Source organism: Thermobia domestica, chromosome 11 (assembly GCF_964235325.1).
Source record: "Thermobia domestica chromosome 11, izTheDome1.hap1.1, whole genome shotgun sequence".
Lineage (NCBI taxonomy): Eukaryota > Metazoa > Arthropoda > Insecta > Zygentoma > Lepismatidae > Thermobia > Thermobia domestica.
The window spans coordinates 209485248-209506299 of NC_137464.1; the positions used below are offsets into that span (position 1 = coordinate 209485248).

The 21052-nt window shown below is 36.7% G+C and overlaps 1 protein-coding gene across 1 annotated transcript; it reads left to right on the plus strand.

Annotated features, from left to right (window-relative positions):
* Positions 1-246: 246 nt before the first annotated feature.
* On the plus strand, positions 247-20446 carry LOC145665442 (pickpocket protein 28-like). Its single transcript, XM_081732750.1, has 6 exons — positions 247-305; positions 1269-1517; positions 4265-4313; positions 7814-7950; positions 15262-15427; positions 20165-20446. The coding sequence occupies exons 1-6, from the start codon at positions 247-249 to the stop codon at positions 20444-20446; spliced, it is 942 nt and encodes a 313-aa protein (XP_081588876.1).
* Positions 20447-21052: the final 606 nt, after the last annotated feature.

Below are 21052 nucleotides of genomic sequence, written 5' to 3' on the forward strand. Positions count from 1 at the left end.
GTGTCTGTTGCCCCTGGAAGTTAGACGTAAGTAACGGTCTTTCTGGTCACTATTGCTCCTTGGACCACCACCGAACATCCGAGAGACGTTTTTGCCAGATCCTCGAGATGACACTTCGTTTGACACCCAATTCACGAGACGCGTCCATCTGGTTCTGACCCCTCTCGAGTCGCCCGATGATTTTGCCACGCATAATATCATCAATATGGTCTCTTTGCGTCATTCTCCTACACGTACACTGGCACTATGTCAAGTAATGCAGCTTTGACTCACAAGTCTCTAACGTCTCGAACACAAGTGCTTGCGTATTGAAACAGCGCTCATCACCAACCATCGTTCAATGGATGTATACAGCATCATCAAGTAGCAACATCGGGAGTTACGCGTGTCAAGCAGTCAGATATGTGTAATAGGATAAATTATATGCATTTACCATACTCTCCAAAACTGTTGTCTATGTTTTCACATTATTCTTAAGTTTTTCACATGAGTGTACATGCCAATGTGAATAAATAAACGTGAGTTATTAAACTTCGAAATCGGAAAGATCATTTACAATATACTTGTATTTTGTGCTCTGCTTTAAAACTGGTTTTGTTTTTTTAAAGAAGAAAAATAGCTTACGTGTGAGTAAAATACTGATTTTATACGTAATGAAAATTCAAAATAGATTACGTGTAATTTAAGTAGAAAACATAATAAGTAAATTACCTGCCAACTCTGGATATAATTTCCCTCAAAACTTGCCAGTACTTATCTGTAATCACTAGCACAAATACATGTGCCTGGACAGAGTACTACTTCAACACTACGGACTTAAGAAAATACATATTGTTCCTGATTGGCTGAAAAGCCATTTATAATTGAAAGCTCACTGGTCAGTGTTCAATGGTCGATGTAATTCGAGACTGTTCACTTAAAGGTTAATGTGGCATTGCTGTGAGAATATCAAGAAAGATGTATTTTTCTTTTTAAAAAAGTAGCTTTTTTTTTTTTTTTTTTTTTTTAGTAATTATTTCAGAGGGGAGCCGGACAGAATTTCTCCTTCTCTGGGACAAATCTAAACAAAGGTAGTGACAAACAAGGGCTACCATTATTTTCCCGTTCTGCTTTACCCCCGGCTTATTAGAATTTCTCGGGATGAGTTAGTTGGTAAGGTGAAACGAGGATAAGTAAAAATTATGCTACTATTGTCAGAGCTGTATATTAACGTCATTCTTTTCTCTTTTATTTATTTATTTCTTATTTATTTGTTCATTTATTTTCAGATTTGTTTGGATTGTTTCTGTTGTGCTCTCAGCTTTAGCATGTGCCTATTTTATTTTAAAAGCTTACCGGGAATGGGATGACTCACCCACGCTGCAAATGCTGAAGAATCCACACACATATAATGCAACAAATTATCCATTTCCAGCCGTTACTATATGTAAGAAGTTGAAGAATGGTGTTCCTATATTTGAGCAATTAGAAGGCATTTATGAAGCAGAGGAAGAATACGGAACGGAAACATCAGTCAAGTAAGTATGTTACGAGACTTAAATATAGAAAATTTCATGTATTGTTTTTCTCTAATGTAAAAATCGAAAATTTTGAAGTCATATTTGCGTTACTATTGGATTACTCTTAGGAACAAGTATACAGTATATATATCACTACTAGGACTACGTGTGTCACTGTTAGGAGTACGCAGTGGCGTATTTAGGGGGGTGGCTTCCGGGCTTAAGCCCCCCCCCGAAATCTTACTTAGTATAGTAAAGTAAATGAAATATCTTGCAGAATTTTTACATTTCCAGGCAAAGCCCCCCCCCGAAAGTTAGCAAAGCCCCTCCCGAAACAAAATCGTAAATACGCCACTGGGAGTACGTGTCACTGTTGGGACTATGTGTAACACTGTTAGGGGTATTGTTTCATTGTTAAGAATATGTGTGTCACTGCTAGTAGTATCCATGTTACTCTTAGGATTATGTGCGTCACTATTAGATGTGTATTACTGTTAGTAGTATGTACGACACTATCAGGATTATGTGTCACTGTTAGGATTATGGTGCCACTGTTAGGATTATATGTGCCACTGTTAAGATTATGTGTGTCACTGTTAGGATTATGTGTGTCACTGCTAGTATTATGCATATCACTGTTAGGATTATGTGTCACCGTTAGAACTATGTACGTCACTGTTAAGAATATTTGAGTCACTGTTAATAGTATGCATGTCACTCTTAGGATTACGTGTGTCACTACTAGGAGATGTGTGTGACTGTTAGTAATATGTACGTCACTTTCAGGATTATGTGTCACTGTTAGGATTATATGTGCCACTGTTAGGATTATGTGTGTCAGTGCTAGGATTATGCATATCACTGTTAGGATTATATGTCACCGTTAGAAGTATAGTGTCACTGTCACTAGAATATGTGCCACTGTTATGAGTATTTTTGTCACATTTAGTATTATTCGTGTCACTATAGAACTGTACACCACTGTTAGGAGTATGTGTATCAGCGTTAAGACTGTGTGTTACTGTTAGAATTATGTGTGTCACTACCAGGATTACGTGTCACTGTCAGGATTATGTACGTCACTGTTAAGAATATACATGTCAGTAGTAAGGTTATGTATTAATGTCAGTAGTATATATAAATGTCACTCAAGAGTATTATTATGTGTGCCACTGTTAGGAATATGTACGTCACTGTTTGGAGTGTGTGTTACCGTAAGGGCCATGTACGTCATTTTTAGGAGAGTGTGTGTCACTGTCAGAAGAATGTATGTCACTGATAGGATTATGTGTGTCACTGTTAGGACTATATACGTCACTGTTAGGAATATGTGTGTCACTGTTTAAAGAAATCAAACAATTGATAAAATATACTACTTCACCGTACAGTTCAATTCCAGCCAACTTTGTGGTGGACAAACATCGTGTGCGTGGGTTTTCTCGGGGTTCTCCCGTTTCCTCCCACTTTCTTCATTCCACCATTTCATTCATTACTCATCATCACCGTCTCCTTTAGCCTAACCGGCATAACCGTGGGACGTACAACTCAAAGATTTGATTTCATTTTTACTTCACAGTACATAATTTTCATATAAACTACATATATAAACAATCTTTCATAGCAGAAAGAAAACTATTATCTGCACTAGGTACTAACGATGCTTTGTAATAGTTACAGGAAGATTAAAGCTCAAGTATTAATCATAACTTTGAACTATGTTTTGTTATCCATGCTGTGTACTATTCCCTCGTTAGGTTAGAGGGAAAAGTTTGATGAGAGTCATCAGTTTACGTTAGCGTCAGTTTAGTCTTAATGGGCCTTATGCAGAGTCGTTCTGACGCGTGATTAGTACCATACTAGAGAGTTCTTCCTCCAGTAGTCAGGCCTTTAGTATGATACTAATCATAAGTCAAAACGACTCTGCATAAGGCGGAATAAGGTTGCGTGGTTACAATACAGCAACAATTATTAACATTTTACAAAACAGTAAGCTTAAATAATTTTCTGGAATACTACTCGTGAAGATTTACACGCACCCACATCATTTGGTTTAGCTTCAGAGGCAAATGTAGCCCGGGGCTGAAAGTGCCTTGCCACCCCAGTTTTTGAGTGACAAAAGTAATTAAATCTATTATCTATATATTTTTAAAAGTTTATAATGAACTCATGATATGCCTATCATAATCTGGGTTCTGGCTGGGTCTCCAGTTTTTACCTTTTACATCCGCTTCGGAGCTCAATGACATCTATTAATTGCTTTACCGCTCAAATTTTGATTTAAAAAAAAAATCGTTAAGCGCTAATAATATTATTGAAACTTAAAGTAAGCTGTTAAGACCAGAGATATCTAAGAAGAAAGTTCTTAGGGAAATATTATACGAGTTATAAAATTCTGACTCGGGTAAGGGCGCCCATCAGGGGGGCAAGGTGGGGCGCTCGCCCCCTAGAGGAAATTGTACTTCGAAAGATCGGAAAACCGATAGAATTTTTAGAATAGATACCGCAAAATTTGAAACCATATTTCAAATGTCGCTTATATTTGCCCCCCTTGGAAACCACAACATGGGCGCCCTTGGACTCGGGTACAAAAGTTACTTAACATCGCAACCTACTACAGTAGTTATATGCAATGTTTACTTTGGAATGTAAAAATTTCTTTTAAATATTATTAATAATATTACTTGGCTAAATATTTTCCGAGTGTATTTAAACAGCGTACTTTTATGACTCTTATTTATGACAGTAACTAATTTATAACTTTTCAGTGACACAACTTCTGGACATGAAGGTATTCACTCAAACAGAACAATGAAGGTAAGTTATAATATTTTCATTATGTGAGTACGTCAAATTATATGCCCGTAGCCAAACTCCCTCTATAAAAATTGTTGCGTGAGTACCTTAGGATTCTGAAACATGGAATTTTGAATAGGACACATGTTAGTTCCTAAGTCTTGACCCGACTACGGTAGGTCCCACAGTTTTAGAGCTATGCAATTTTAAAGTTCAATCTTTCATGTTTTCGGCAGCTTATAACTTAGAAAGCAAGCATTTGTGCACCCAAGCTGGTGTATACTTTTTCTCTTATCTTCGTGTCAGGAATCACCTCCAAACCATTGTCAGTGTTGTTTTGAAACATATCCTTATATATATATATATATATATATATATATATATATATATATATATATATATATATATATATATATATATACAGTATATATGGTTGTTCTAAAAATGACGCCCACGGGCCACAGGGCAATATTCTACAAGTTATAATAAAGCAAAATATATATATATTTGTATACCTTTCGGATCCTTGGCTGGAGACATGTGGCAACGTCACTAATAAAGAACCATAGATTAGATCTACCAATCTATCAAATAGTTACCTCGATTCTTTCCAGATGGCAGCTAAAGTCGATATAGATAGATAGTAGCATCAACTATTAGTGTAGCAATCAATTTAAGTACATGATGTACTCGAAGAGTAATGATAAATGTTCCAAGTTAGTCTGCGATATTGCCACATTGTGAAATTTTGATTTCCCATGGTAGGCCAGTCATTTTAGACAAAATTTGGGTCAAACTGTGCGAAAAGTAGTCTAAAGCTAAAAATTGGCAGATTTGTTCTATTGGAGGTCCTGAACAACATATCAAAAGTCCCCCAATATTCCATGGTCGCTTCCTGAAATTCCAGGCAGTTAAAGTCTGGACTGCTGGAAAAGCAGAAGTTATCACTGGAATGGCTGTTACCTACAAACGGCTAAACCCACAAAGCTAAAATAGGTCTCAAATAAAAGAAAAATAATAGGGCTTTAGTTCAAGCTATATATTGTTTTAGTTACACATCATCCAGGCCACACAAAACGATTGAATGCCTCAAAAGTCGAAATGAAATGAACTCGCTTTTTCTTTGCTTGGTTATGAACGTTTTGCTATCGCAGATATCGTAAATCAACCCGAATAAAAAAGTTTCACCAAACTTTCATCTTTCCATCGGTATCTTGGTAACGCATGTACGGCTAATAGTTACAGAGTTACGTGCGTTTAAGTGACGCGTGCTGCACTATTGCCCGTCATTCACGGGACCATTATGTGAACACCTGCAGGCCAGACACTTTACGTAATAATAGTACAAATAATTGTGTAAAGCTGAATATTGGTACATTTGCTCTATTTAATGCCAAGAATAACATATCAAAAGTCCCCTAATCTCTCAGTGTGCTGTTCTTCTTCCAGTTAGAACTCAGACATACCTAAGGTCAATTGGGACGCCTGTCGTCGTACGAAAGAAAAAAGAAAAGTGAAAGGAGAAAGGAAAACAAAAATATTAAATTACATCTTCAATTACGACCCGTGATTATGACTTTTAGGCTTATGAAATCATGTGCTTAATTAAAGTGAATGATTATGAAAAGTGTTAAAATGTGAACGTGAGAAATAAATGGAGAATCACCAGAAACTTACATGACCTGAAATCGAATTAGGTGCATCTCATACTAATGACATCAAACCAACATTGAGCCAATGAGATGCGTGAATTTTGAGTAGTAGTTCAGAACTGTTTGGTATCTGCAAATATACGAAGCTTACGTAGTGAAGTTACTAGGTAAAACAAAATCAAACGCATGTCACTTTTATGATACTATGTCATTGTGTGAATTATAGTTTATTCTATAATAGCTGAAGTATTCATAAAAAATTGAAGGGCTGACCAAGAGAGGGGGCCAAACCACACTCCAACGAAAAATGAGCTTATGGTGGAAATTCACTGCTTTGTCATCTGTCTATAAGCTTCCTAAGTGTGTCTGTAATTTGTTCCTTGTGTTTTCAAAAATACGAATGAAAGTATGTGACGGCTTGCTGCACAACAACTCGTGTCCTGAGAGCAGGGGTCAAACCACAGTCCAGCTATAACGGCCAATCAGAAGACATGTCTGCTTGTAAAAAGAAGGTGGCGGAGCCTGGTTGCACGCTACCAAACACAACTGCAACAAAAGATCGTAAACAAGTGTTAAATGCGGAAACGAAATGTTGATAAAAAAAAAGAAAAGAAAAAAAGAAAAAAACAATGAAACAGTGAACAGCAATGCAATATGAAAAATATATACATGTGTATGTGGCTAGAAACAATAGCATCCCGTGGTTCTTCTGAAATCGGTTCCTACTTGCTGGAATTTTTTCTGAATCCGGGCTATGTTCTACACAAAATAGAACTATGTTTCTTTTCGGGCTCTGCTTTGGACAAGAAAAGAACATTACCATTTCCTTGTTGTATCGCATTCTGTTTCATTCACACAAGTTTGAAGAAATATGTTACTATTATTTGGTTCCAAGCCATGTTTTTATGCCATGCGATGCTGTTTTTGTGGTTATTGAGAAAAAATCAAGAAAACAAGTCATATGTACATCCCTGAACGATCTTGTGGTACAATCTTGTTTGAAGAGCCAGAGTGCAGGATCCATTTCATGTAATACGCACGTCATCTGATATGAAAGATGTACAATCCATTTCCAAAGTGTTATTCAAAGACACATTGGATGAAACTGGCAGCAAGGTGAAAATGCGAAAGGTGACTCCTGTCACAGTATCGGCTACTGAACCTGGGTTCATCTGAGTTAAGTGCACCTACACATCAGTTGAGGTATATGAAAGAAACTTCGTGTGTTCCAGAAACATCCAGACACAGGGAGCAAATGTATTGTGTCCGCTACGGATGATAGGACCTCTTTTGGAGAGCTTTGATAGATGGAAGATCAACTTTCCTGATGGTAGGAAGATCAAGTATCTGAAGTATATTGATCTGATAAAAATGATGCCATTTATTCCACCCGCGTACCACCAATTCTACTGAAACCTGAAATCAGACCATAACACGGACAATTTGGTGAATTTAGGTTAGGTTAGGTAACAAATCTAACCTAACTTATTGCGTTTAGTTTGTATTAAATAAACTTCCAGATATCATCACTGCAAAATATTTCCGTTACATTAGTAATATTCGTTTGTTACTCTTTATAAAACACATTTTACATTACGTATTACAAATTAAAAGTTGCACAGATGTCTGTAGAGTGGTATGAAGAAATAAAAGAACCACCTTTACAGGGGAAAATTTGCAGTTATTTGTTCTTAACTTTACCCTTCGATTTCTCGGAATTTAATTTCTGTGACTTGGCCCCCTCTTTCGGTCTGTCCTTCAATTATAAGACTCTTAACTTTGTATTTGTTATAGATATAGTGATAATGTATTTACTTTTACTTCATTTATTTGCTTATTATATATTACATTTGTATTTTATTTATACAGAAAATAGATCTGTTGTACGAATGCGAATGGCATAAGCAAGTGAGCAACTGTGAGTCTATTACGTACATATATGTGGCTGAAAAATCTTACTGCTATGGCTTTAACATACTGCATCGGAACAATATGTTCAGGACAAAGTAAGTTATATGTATATATATATATATATATGTGTGTGTGTGTGTGTGTGTATGTGTGTGTGTGTGTGAGTACAAGATCCATATCTATGTATGTATTTAACTATATCTATCAATCTGCATACAGGGTGTCCACAAAGTCTAACCCTAGGCCGTTTTCTGGGGTAACGATTCAGAGTTGAAGATTTCTGCTAAAACGTACTGTATGTAACGTGGGAATTAACTGTTTGAAATGTTCACGGTAAGTCGGTGATCCATGAGGGGCGGGAGCAGGGATCAACCCAAAAATTGCAAGTAGAAGGGTATGTCAGAGTAGAAGGATAGTAAAATAATATCGGCGTAAAGAACCACACAGTACGTTCTAACCGCAGAAACCTGTACTCAGGATGTGGTGAAAGAATCGCATAAACAGTTTCCTAGATGCCGTGTAGTCACCAACGAAATGGTACTTACATTAGGGTGGAGCGAAAAAATCGAAAGTTGTTCAGTTAAATAGCACTAGAAGTCAAAAGTTGTGTATTAACTAGTATAACATTCGTGATTTATTTATTTATTTATTTATTTTTTTTAGAATTTTTGTACTTCATCATCATTCACCGCAAGGGCCTTAAAATTTTGCTATTTTTTTAAAAAGAATATTTGATTTTTTAAAAAATATTGAAATTCTTTTTAAAGCTCCCAATGAAATCGAAGTAAGTGACAAAATTTGCATAATGACTAGATTGACTACACCATTCATGATTTTTAAAATAATTTTCATCTTTATTCCCCGCAAGGGTTTGATTTTTTCACTCCATCATAACCTACATAACAAGTGAAGAAATATTTTTGCCGCAGCATGTTATCGATACGCACACATTAATGTCAAGCCGAATTTCTGCTTTCCTGAGATACGAGAATCTATCACGAATCCGAGAACTTCACTCATTGTGTAACCGTAAAAATGAAATGAAATCTTTGAGTTTTACGTCCCACGGTTATGCCGGTTAGGCTAAAGGAGACGGTGATGAATAATGAATGAAATGGTGGAATGAAGAAAGTGGGAAGAAACGGAAGAACCCCGAGAAAACCCACGCATACGGTGTTTGTCCACCACAATGTCCATTGTGTAACCGTGTGTACGATAAAACAAAATAGTCCCTTTTTCCACTTCGACACATCCTAGGTTCTTCCAATCTTGAGCAAAGATGTTCATTTTACTCCGACTTCACTCACCCTCACCCTTGCAGTGGCAATTGGCCCTCGCTCACTTTCACCCTCTCCCTCGCGCAGGGAATTGTCCATCGCCCTCGCGCACCCTCACCCACGCAGTAATAGTTAGCCCTCGCCCTCGTTCTGGAAACTTATACTCGCCCTCGCGATGAGAGTTGTCCATCGCCCTCGCTAGCCCTCGCCCTCATACTGAAAACTTGTCCTCGCCCTCGCGCACCCCCTCCTAGCAAAGGAAGTTGTCCGTCACCCTCGCCCATCCTTGTTCTCGCAGGAAAAGTTGGCCTTCGCCCTTGTTTAAAATCGCCCTCGCGAGGATGATTATCCATCGCCCTCGCTCTCGTACTGAAAACTTCTCCTCGCCCTCTCGCTCCTTCGCCCTCGTACTGAAAACTTATTCTCGCCCTGGCGCGCCCTCGCCCTGGCAGTGGCAATTGGTCATCACCATCGTTCACCCTCACCCTCCCGGATTTATCCATCGCCCTCGCCCTCATATCATTGAGGGCGAGATTATTTGAGGGTGAAAGTGACCTCGCGAGGATCAGATCCTCAAATTTCCAGTCTATTTGCTGAATTATTTCCTGAACCATTAAGTACTCGCGCGGGGTGTTCACAGACCACCAACCAGATAACTTTTGTGTTGACGAAAAGTCCTGACGAAAAATATATTTAAAAATGTCTCAAAACGAGTTGAAAAATCTAATTGCAGCAAATAATCTTAAGAACACGTCTAGAGTTATGCTACATTGTCTTAATTATTAAAATATATATTTTTATTGTTATAAAACTATTATTAATTTGGGAATCTATTGGACCCCTGCGCGAGTACTAGTGTCACAAAAAGAGCGCGAGTACTTACTTGCTAACATACGTCCTAAACAAAGAAAACATACCAACGTATAACTTAGTCCGGATCACCTAAAATGGAACACATCATTCACTATTTCAAGCTTAATATTACCATGAATATTTTCAGATAAAATTTGAATAGAATTTCCTTTACGTTTTTCGGTGCAAACTAGTGTCGCCCATGAGACGAGACGAAACGAGAAATAAGGTTCATAATCTCGTCTCGTAAATTTTATAAAAGTATCGTCTCGTCTCAATTCTCGGAAATTTCTTTATTGTCTCGATTCTCGACGACTCACTTCTCGTCCCTTTCTGTAAATTTACGTACAAAATGTATTCCTCTATCTAGAAGTTCTCAGAATCCTTCTGCGTCACGAGATGTGTAAGAAGGGTGAAATCTAATAACATTTAAACCATATTTATTATTGGAGTATATTGTGTATGATTTGAGTATCTTTAAAAGTTCATAAATGCTCTTCATTGTAATCGTACAATCACTTTTATCAATTTATAAGTTTTACGCACGGATCATTTAGCACTAAAATAGTGTTTGATACCTAAAATTTGAGTGAACTAGTGTTGCTCACGAGATTTAAAAAAATGTCTTGTAGTGCAATATATAAGAGTGATAAGGGTGAAGATGTTTAAAAAGTATTGTTTTATTTATAAGATATATGATCTGAAGCTGCTGCAATATGGTGTCGCTAGGGGGAGGGGCAAACGACACTTCGTTCTCAGCTGACGCAGATATTTCTTTGAATTATATATATATAAGATTTACGTAAAAGATTGAGTTAGTTATTTGCACGAAATTAGTTTAGTGAATTTCGTTTACAATTCCAGCAATAACACCCTTTGTAATATGTTGTATATGTTCCTATGTGTAAAAAAACATTGACCCATTTTTTAATGTTAGTTTATTTTTGTGTGTAGAAGTTAGTTTCTATTTTTATTAAGCTGATGAGAAAAACGCCTCCATTAAATTCAAAGAAATCTCTGCGTCAGCACAGAACGAAGTGTCGTTTGCCCCTCCCCCTAGCGACACCATATTGCGGCAGCTTCAGATCATCGAAGAAACCTTTCACTGTCCCTTTCCCCCCGAAGCCCGTTGTGAATCCAGCACTGGATTCCAGTCGTAGATTACCTGTAGACGTTAGAGCCGCAAATAAAATCTTTTCTTCGGATACCGTAAATTGAAGGTTCGTTCTGACGACATTTCCAAGAAATGTGTATTGGTTGGTGAGTAGGTAATATTGCCTGTTGTCTAATAATAATAGTAATAATAGTAAGAACATGTGTTCGACCGAACTTTATTACTATTACATAAGTACTAATTAAGAAATTATCATATTTAATGTATTTTAGCAGGACAATATATCTTCAAACAAATAATTAGAAGTACAGACTGTTCATGAAGGAAGTCATATAGTTAAAATTTATTAAGCTTTCTTGCTACAAAGTAAGAGGAAAAAAGGTAATGTTTGGAATTAGAAAGTGCAGGGCCCGATTGGGAACACTATTGTGAGACCCCAGGTTCCCAACTAACTGGTATAAATATTGCATATAATATATTGCCTCAAGACACACACACACACACACATATATATATATATATATATATATATATATATATATATATATATATATATATATATATGTAATGTTGTGTGTCTGAGTCTTTGAGCATATAAAATTTTGTTTTGGGTGTGAGAAGAGAAAAAACATGCAAAGAAATAGCACTGTGGCGAGTGTTCATGGACGTATCATATCACTTAATATCTATTTTTACAACAGAAGTTGGAAATGTATAGAAATAAACTACAGCTCAATCAACTTCAGAACACATTTCTTGTGTCCAGAAACTTAATACAAACTATTCATTTAATAATTAAGCGTGAGCCTCAATGAAATAAATGAGCTCGAGTGGAACTGAGGGAACATCGCCCGAGCGCGAGCCCAGTTGAAACAAATGAGCCCAAGCCCGAGTGAACTCGAGCCCAGTTTAGAGAGGTGAGCGCGAGCCCGAGCGAGCCCAGTGCAAAATGGCCGTCTACGAACAAAAGTCATTCCATCGAGTGTTTCTTCATCTGATCTACTGCATTCTGCTGGTTCTCTCACAGATTGTGTTAGTTCAGATATCAGCGCTCTTAAGATTATGTAATTTACTGCTGAATGACGTGAGTGACACTCTGTCTACCACTCTTTAAACATGACAGTGTAGACACTTCTTATCTAAGAAAAGAAATCTCTAGCACAGGCAGGGCAACAATCAGGAACAGTCGATTCTAAACGTAGCGCTATTTCTATCCGGAAACTTTCATGAGAAACATGCAAATATTATATTGATTTGCATTATTGTTTTTAATAATTATGTAGAAGTAAAAGAGGAATATTCTATAATTTTGCTATGACATCAACTTTTCATCTAGGGAACATGGCAGATGTTATTTTAAATATTATATAACTCCAAAAATGGTCAAACACTAAATTCAAAATAGTTGTTGTTAAGGAAGCTTGTCATTCTCCCTCGCGTGCCCTCGTTCTCGCGAAGGAAATTGTTCCTCGCCCTCGTGCGCCCTCGCGCACCCTCGCCATCGCAGTGGAAGTTGACCCTCTCCCTCGTTCACTCTCACCCTCGCGCACCCTCACCCTTGCAGTGACAGTTGGTCCTCGCCCTCGCGAAAGGAGTTGTCCATAGCTCTTCCTCGTCCTCGTCATTGTGCTGAAGACTTGTACTCGCCCTCGCGAAGGGAGTTGTCCATTGCCCTCGCTCGCCCTCGACTCGTGTTGGAAATTTCTCTTCGCCCTCGCTGTCGAAGCTTTTCTTCCTTTCGCGTCATTGTGGACGGAGGAATTTGAGGGCGAGGATGCCCTCAAGAGGGCCACCTTCGCGAGTGTGAACATGTCTGATCTTGAGACACTTTTTCTGCTCTGTAATACCTCCTCTCTCACTCAACGTTGCTGCTCTGGTTACATGGTCATGTGTTCATTTTGTATGGTTTTCATGGAAATAAAATGTACTCACACCACGTACAATATGTACAAGGTCTTTTGTTGCGTGATATCAGCCATTAGAAACGTATTGTCGTTGAATGCAGTTGCAGACCATCAATTATAATTAGAGCCGTAGCTAAGGGAGGCTAGCGGGGCAGTAGCCCTGTCGCTGATAGCAAAGGGGCACCGAACGAGCAAGAAAAAGAAAGTGTTGGGAAAGAGCAAACGACGCGGTGTCCCGTATATGTAATGGCGCCCTATTAAGTCAATATTTATTGTCGGTTTACAAAGAAATACATTCTTAGAAATGTTCTTGCTCGCTCCACTCGCAATTCACACGTTACAATGAAAGTCACAAGATTTTACTTATTCCCTGATAGCAAGAGGGCGCCCAACGAACAAGAAGAAAGAAAAAGTATTGGAAAAGAGCAAACGACACGGCGCCCGGTATGGCGCCCTATTAAATCAATATTGCTGTCAGTTTGCAAGGAAATACATTTGTTAGAAATGTTACTCGCTCCGCTCTCGATTCACACTTCTCAATAAGAGTAACAACGGCTTTTTACTTATTACTTTGATTTGTTAATGACAATACGATATACATAGTGCCGAGTAATGACTTATAGTATACGTAGTAGCGATTTCAAAATCGGAAACGGTCAAAGTCTGAAATACGTGTTCGGCGTCGTGATGGTGAGAGTTTGCTAGTTAATCATGCTTTTCTATCAAATCGGATTAATCACGATGGTGAGAATCAAGATATGAAAATGAGAGGAGTGAAGAGACACGCGAAAGCTGCTTTTTGCGCAGGAATATTTAAAATGAACGTAAACAAGGGTAATAATAACATTTTCGAACTTGTAGAATAGGGATTTAAGGGGACAGAACTTAACCCAACGAATTTCGCCTTTCTCAAATACTGATAACTACGAGTGATTTTTCTTTATTCTAATGACATATAAAACGCTTCCATTTGGAAGGAATTTATTGGGATCATTTCTCCATTATACATATTGATATTTATTTATTTAGTCTTACTTTGCAAGTCGAAGTTAAGGCTAATCATGCCTTGTCTCTCACTTGACCATGCAATACAATAGTATTATGATTAGTAATACAATAATAATAATAAAATATGTATAAAATATATAAAACACTCCCAATCATACACACACACACACACACGCACGCATCACATCACAAGCACACATAAATTACTTAGATTACTACAAATAACCACATAATATAGTCACATACATTTAGTGAACAAAAGAAATAAAAGGTAGGAAGTATAAAAATCAGCATTTTTTTCCAGTGAGCCTTGATAGATTTATGGAGGATCTGCTCAACCGACTGATTGACTGAGATTGTCTTATGTTAGATAGAAGGTGATTTCACGCACGGGTAGTGGATGCAAAGAACGAATTCGAGTAGAATTTTGACGAATGTAAGGGAGGAGAAAGGAGTTTATTTACACCGGATCTTGTATTGTGATCATGGTGAGCATTTAGTGGTTGCAAACGTTGAAATAAATAGGAAGGTTGTTGAAAAAGCAAAGTCTTAAAGAGAAATGTGAGTCGATGCAAATCACGTCTATCGGCAAGTTTCAAAATGCTTTCTGTAGTATGGAGATAAATGATTTGATCGTTTGAGATTATAAGCAAACCATTTACAGGCATTTTGGATACATTGCAAACGGTATTCTGTTTCTTCATTTAAGTCTGATAGAGCTGCATCACAATATTCAAGGTGAGGGAACATTAGAGATTTTACAAGTAGTACAAATATTTGGATATTTTCAGTTTGTTGGTGCTCTTCACCAATTGGATGAAGTAATTTAAGTAGTGGATGAACAGTAGTTTTTTTCTATCCTAAAGTTGTTTCCGGATGGAATGCAGTTGTAAACAAGCTGATGAAATTTTTTGAATAAAATTATATTGATCTCTCAAAAAAAATTCGATCTAGTCTAAATTCATGTAATATAAATGTTCCAAACATATTTTCAGTAATCTCAACTCCTTTCGTGCATAAAATCGACCCTTCAGCCTTGTAATAATTATTTGGTTAATATTTTGTGTTTTCTACACGATAGTAAATACATACGTTAAGACTAATTTACATATTTGTAAATCAAATTTCCATTATGCAAATGTATTCTAATGCGATTATATATATATATATATATATATATATATATATATATATATTCTTCATTGTTCCCTAAACCCCTTTCCAGTTTCTGTCATGATTTTCGTATTACAGTGAAACTCCGAAAACTCTCAACTGGTCATTAGAAAAAGGATATACAACTGTAGTGAATGCTGATAATCACGAACTATCGCATAAGCTCTACCCTAGACCTCTCAATGGTGTCTTCCGTGTTAAGTTAAATGTTACCGAAATGACCAAGAAACCAAGACAAGTTAAGGTAACTATGTTTCTCAGTTTTTCTGTGTGTAATTTGTGGGTTAAATATTATATTTCCGTGTATGCATTGTAGTTCAATAATATGTATCTGTAGTTTGAAGTTTAATTATATATTTCTGTGCATGATTTCAGCTGACATTTACTTTAGTAGCAGATGTCTGGACAATAGTTCTTGTTTCAAAAATTGGTATTTAGGAACACACAGTTTACTCTGTTCCACTAGACAAAAATAAAAAGAAATTCTCCAGAACTTAAATAATACTGGGTAACACCACCTCTGGCCTGCAAGGGCTTCTGGATTTTGTTTCAGTGTTTGGAAGAATTCGGTATGATAGTGTTGAAGAAATGGCAACACATGCTCACATTGACAATGTACAAACACATTCAAATATAGTGATTTATCTTAACTTTTATCTGTACGATTTGTTTCAGTCATACTACAAACAAACATCCCCACATCATCACAAAGCCTTTTCCAGCTCAAACTACACGCTCCTCCACACACACACTGCGGATGAAATACTTTGAAGCTTCATCAATGCCTCACATCTTTGGAATACAGACAAAAGTACGATTTGTCGGACCACTTTTTCTTTTCAATTTAACAGTTTCCAATGCTTGTGTTATTTTGATTTAGTGGATAAACTGAATACAAAAAAAAAAATCACAGTCTTTCTGAGATTGTAAAACAGTTTGAATTATATTAGATCATGTGGTTTGATTAGTTTCAGAAATTTAGTTGCAACAGTAACAGAAGAATTTGAGTCCAGTGAAATGTAATGTATTTCGACATGAATAAGAAACACTACGGGTTGACCAAATAAATATATATATATAAAATATTCAAAATTAAGCCATAATTACTCGGAAATTTATTTTAGAATTGTATTTGGGGCCAAGTTGGAAAACAATCTTTTTGCTGAAGAAAAAACGTTGACATCAGGCCACGAGAATAGGAAGCACTCATATACTAGAAAATTCAAATTAGGAATTTTATAAGAAGTACTCAAATGAGCATTATGTAGTAAGCAGGAAGTTAAGAATCCTGAAAAAGGATGTAGCTGTGTACGTGCTAGAAGTAATAAAGAAGTTAAGAATCCCGGAAAAGAGGTAACTTTATAGGTGCTAGAAGTAATAAGGAAGTTAAGAATTCCAGAAAAGGAGGTAAATTTCTAGATACTAGTAGTAATAAGGAAGTTAAGAATTTTGCGAAAGGGGTTAATTTTGTAGGTACAAAAAATTAGCTCTGGGAATCATGATTCAGAGTATTGAGATAGAGAGTTGCAAGGAACGCTGAGATTCATCACCTTTGATATTGCAAGGTACTGTACGTCCAAAAGTAGCGTGGAAGAAAGACGACACTAGTGATGGTAAATGATAAGAAAGGCTGTAATTACCTCTCCTGTGGATCTCGTGGCATTGAATACCAACTCTATTAATACCCTGTGGTCAGTGGCGGATTTACGAGGGAGAGGGCTTTTGAGCTGAAGCATCCCTTTAAAAATCTTGGGCAAATTACAAAAGCGGAATTAAATATTAGTCTTTCCTGTGCTCATAAAATGCAAGCTCCCTCCAAAATTCCAGGAGAAGATTAGTGTCAAATCTCGCATCCAGAAGTTATTGTGTTTCTGTTCAGTGTTAAGTACGGCGAGTGTGGTATGGAAGAAAATGATAGTATTGATATTCAATGAAAAAAACGTCATAATTATGCACCCAGTGTGACGTCTGGCATTGATTTGTACTCCTATTAATAACTCCGTGGTATAGTGATGTGTTATGGTCGATGATGATGATGATGTGGGTTTCTGCTAATAGACAGGTCTTTCACGTGAAGGCCCTGGGCAAGGAAGGCGCGTGAGTACCGTATAAGATAATGATGATGTTCTAAGAACGGGGTCTAGAGGTTAACATGGCATCCGACTCACGTGTCTTCATCGGAAATCGAACCTGGGACCCCTTAAGTACAAGGCAAAGAGTGTGGGGAGAAAAAAGAAGCAAACATCGGATCACCATCAATTCACTTTGGGTACATAGTGGCACTCAAATCCGTATCACTGAAACACATGCAGGCGTAAGCACCTGGAGAGGTAATTACAGCCTTTCTTATCATAAAGCAGCACCAGTGTGTCGTTTTTATTTTCATGCTGCACTTACATGGCGTTGTGCAGCGCCACAATTACGTCTCGTGGCGAAAATTGGAACTAATTTTGTTTTCTACACCAATCACTTCTGCATATTCCCAAATATGTTCCTACCAAGTTTGATTGCATTCTGTCAAGTGGTTACGTCTCCAGAGTTCTCTGAACAGCGATACTTATTTTACGATAACCTGATATAAAACTCAAACAATTTTAATATATGAATAATGCGTAGGGAACTGTACACTTGCCCACCGTAATTTCTTGCCCCTGTTATACTGCAAGAGGAACTGTGTTATAGTTGCCAAAAATGCTTCAGTAATTGAAATCCACTATATGCGTTTGAAGGCTACAGAAAGATGCCTTTTAGTGCCATCAAAAAGTTCTGTATTCAGGAGCTAACTACAGGGGACGATCGAAAGATATTTTCTAATTTTTTCTTTTTTTTTTTCTTTGTTTTTTTTACTTGTTAGACCTCCACTTCTTTCTAATATTGTATGTATCTTCTGAACTTCAACTTATTATAGAGCAAATGTCATTACCTCTTACTCTGTTTTTTCTCTTTACTTTTTGTTTTATCTCGTCTCTCTTGTTCTATTTATTCTGCTTTAGCTGGGGCGAGGTGCTCTCTTTTTAGCAAGTTAATTTAAACTTGAAAATGTGCTTCAATTTCACTTTTTAAAAATTATTTATTTATTAATTATTACAACCCCCTCTACATCATAACAACATAAACATAAAAAGAGCATTACATCACGGTATTTAGTCTTGTTTCCCTTTAGTCTGTCTAGGTCATTAGTTTTGTCATTCTATTACTTTTCACTTCTTTCTCTTCTTTATCTTCTTTCTTTTCCTCTAATATCTCCTCTAACCTACATGTGGTTTCTAATATTTTAATAATTTATTTTTAAATTAACCTAAATATTTTAATAATTTATTTTATTTTCTATTAGTTTATTTCTTCAAACTTGCTTACACCTAAATATGTCACTTTATATTAAAATTGCACCTCTGGTGTTATCAAATAATTTTAATCATAAAATCTACGAGCAGTAGCCTGCAACACTGACTGAAGACGCATATTTCATAGGAAATTGGCAGTTCGTAATTTTGTGACTGTGACTGTATGTGGGAATCTGCAGCAGCATTGGAACAATGGCAAATCGTGTTCTTCGCCAAAATTCAATTGAGAAAGAGCTTAAAGATCTTTTAAATGAACCTGACATAGAAGGTAGTGAGCTCGAATATAGCAAAGTGGAAATAACCCTGTCAGATTTTGATGCAAAAGACGGTGATTTGAACACTTTATTTGATAACGCAAATGGAACAAATGGAAGCAGTGGTACGTTTCTTGCAATGAATTCCTTGTAATATTCATGATGTTGTAGTGGTGTTAGTTTACAAAACTGACAGACAAGTCGTAGCTTGTTTGCTTACGTTTTACATGATCATTCCATAGGTGCAAAGACCTGATGTTCTACTACTAGAAAAAATGTAACTTATGTTGTGTTGACAATACTACTTCTCTGGTGACATCCCCTATAGTGTCCAATGAACGTCCCTAACACTATCTATCTTATCGCGGAAACAAAATTTGAAAAAAATTCGCCATTCCAAGGATAACCGGGATGGATTTATAAAAGATTAATCCTGAATTCACTGGAATACTGAATTATATCCACTCTTTCCCAGTCTACCTTACTGTACAGCATCACCACCAAAATGCTTTTAGAAGCCGCCTTTGTACACATACTACATTGTACTTAGTTGCTACTGATCTGTTTGATAGTTTTTCTACACAAACAAATAAAATAAACAGGTCATAGTTTCTGACATAAATAAAAAATGTTAACTTGAACAATTACACACATATAGTTGGCAACACTGTACTTAGAAACTTAGTAATAATAGAGAATAAAAATTATTGATGTATTACACTCCCCAAATTATTATCAGACAAAAGAAAATATTTTCCGTGAGAAATAATGACCTTTATGTAGTGGGCCTCAGAGACCCCCCCGTTGGTGTTAGATGTAACACAAAAATACCTTGGTGTTCCTAGGGTTAACTTTGATTTTACACCTATCATTATTTATTTATTTGTTTTACTTAGGTTTTACCTGTATTTATTTGCAAATACTGCAAAATTTATTTTCACTATTTCCAAATCATCATTACAATTATGAACTATGCTTAATCTCACTTCCGTTTTCCATCTTTTATTCATTTCCATATTACTAACACAGGTGGAAGCTTACTCAATCACAAATTGTGTGATGCAACAATGGCGGCGCTTCGCCCACTACTATCATTATGCCATAATGGCGGTTACTTTCCGAATAACCCTCGTATTGAAATCTGTTCAAGCAATGAATCCATACGTACGCATCGTTCGACTGTTCCTATCCGTAGTTTTTTCTATACAGAATTCAGAATTCAACTGTTGGTACCACTGAAAAGCATTTTCTTGTGACCTAACGTGTATAGTGTATTATTTCTGCTGCAATAGGTTTTTACCGGATTTATGAATGTCCCTTATAGATTCTTTTAATCAAACATACTGAATTTTCTTTCCATAGTTTTTCTCTTTTTACTTTCAGGTATATGTGCACAGTCCCGTTGAACTGCCTCTGTGGGATGCAAAGAAATGGAATCTTACAGAAATACAACAAGGAATTTTGATTAGCGTGACACCTGACATTGTACAAACTAGTAAAGAACTTGTTAAGTACCCAGTGGAGAAAAGAGGTTGTTACTTTCAAAACGAAATTAATCTGACCTACTTCAGGACATATACGGAACGTAATTGCAAGACAGAAGCATTCTATGAGATTGTTCACTTGATGTGTAAATGTGTTCCTGTTTATTTTCCAGGCAAGTAAAACCATAATACCTACGTAATAATGGTTCTTAAGAAGTGCCTAAATAAGATTCTACATTGAAATTCTATTTGTTTTGGGAGGCCGCGGTGGCTCAGTGGTAGAGCGTTCATATCTGGTGCATGGGGTCCCGGGTTCAAACCCTGCTCCCGCCAAGTGAACTTTATGGTGGACAAACACCGTGTGCGTGGGTTTTCTCGGGGTTCTCCCGTTTCCTCCCACTTTCTTCATTCCACCATTTCATTCATTTCTCATAATCACCGTCTCCTTTAGCCTAACCGGCATAACCGTGGGACGTAAAACTCAAAGATTTCATTTCATTTTTCTAATTGTTTTGGAAAATACGATTTCTTGTTGATTTTCTCTCACATATGATTCTAAGAATTCCTATTGCAGATGCTACTAAACATTTACATGAGAAGAAGATTCAAGGGTGTAACACATTCTCTTTCTCTTACCTAAAGTGTAGTTAATGAAAGATTGCGTTTGACACACAACTGCTTGAACTGTAAAATACCCGAAGGACAAGTTTTTTTTGTCAATCACTGCAGTATTCTTCAACACTGTTTCTATTCAACCACGGTTACCGACCAAGGTAATTAAATGTTA

Excerpts from the sequence above, each read along its gene's own strand:
- LOC145665442 (XM_081732750.1), top strand. The coding sequence starts at position 247 with ATGTCAAGTAATGCAGCTTTGACTCACAAGTCTCTAACGTCTCGAACA. Across the intron at positions 306-1,268 it reads TCTCGAACACAAGTGCTTGC|ATTTGTTTGGATTGTTTCTG; the intron begins GTATTGAAACAG and ends ATTTATTTTCAG. Across the intron at positions 4,314-7,813 it reads ACTCAAACAGAACAATGAAG|AAAATAGATCTGTTGTACGA; the intron begins GTAAGTTATAAT and ends TTATTTATACAG.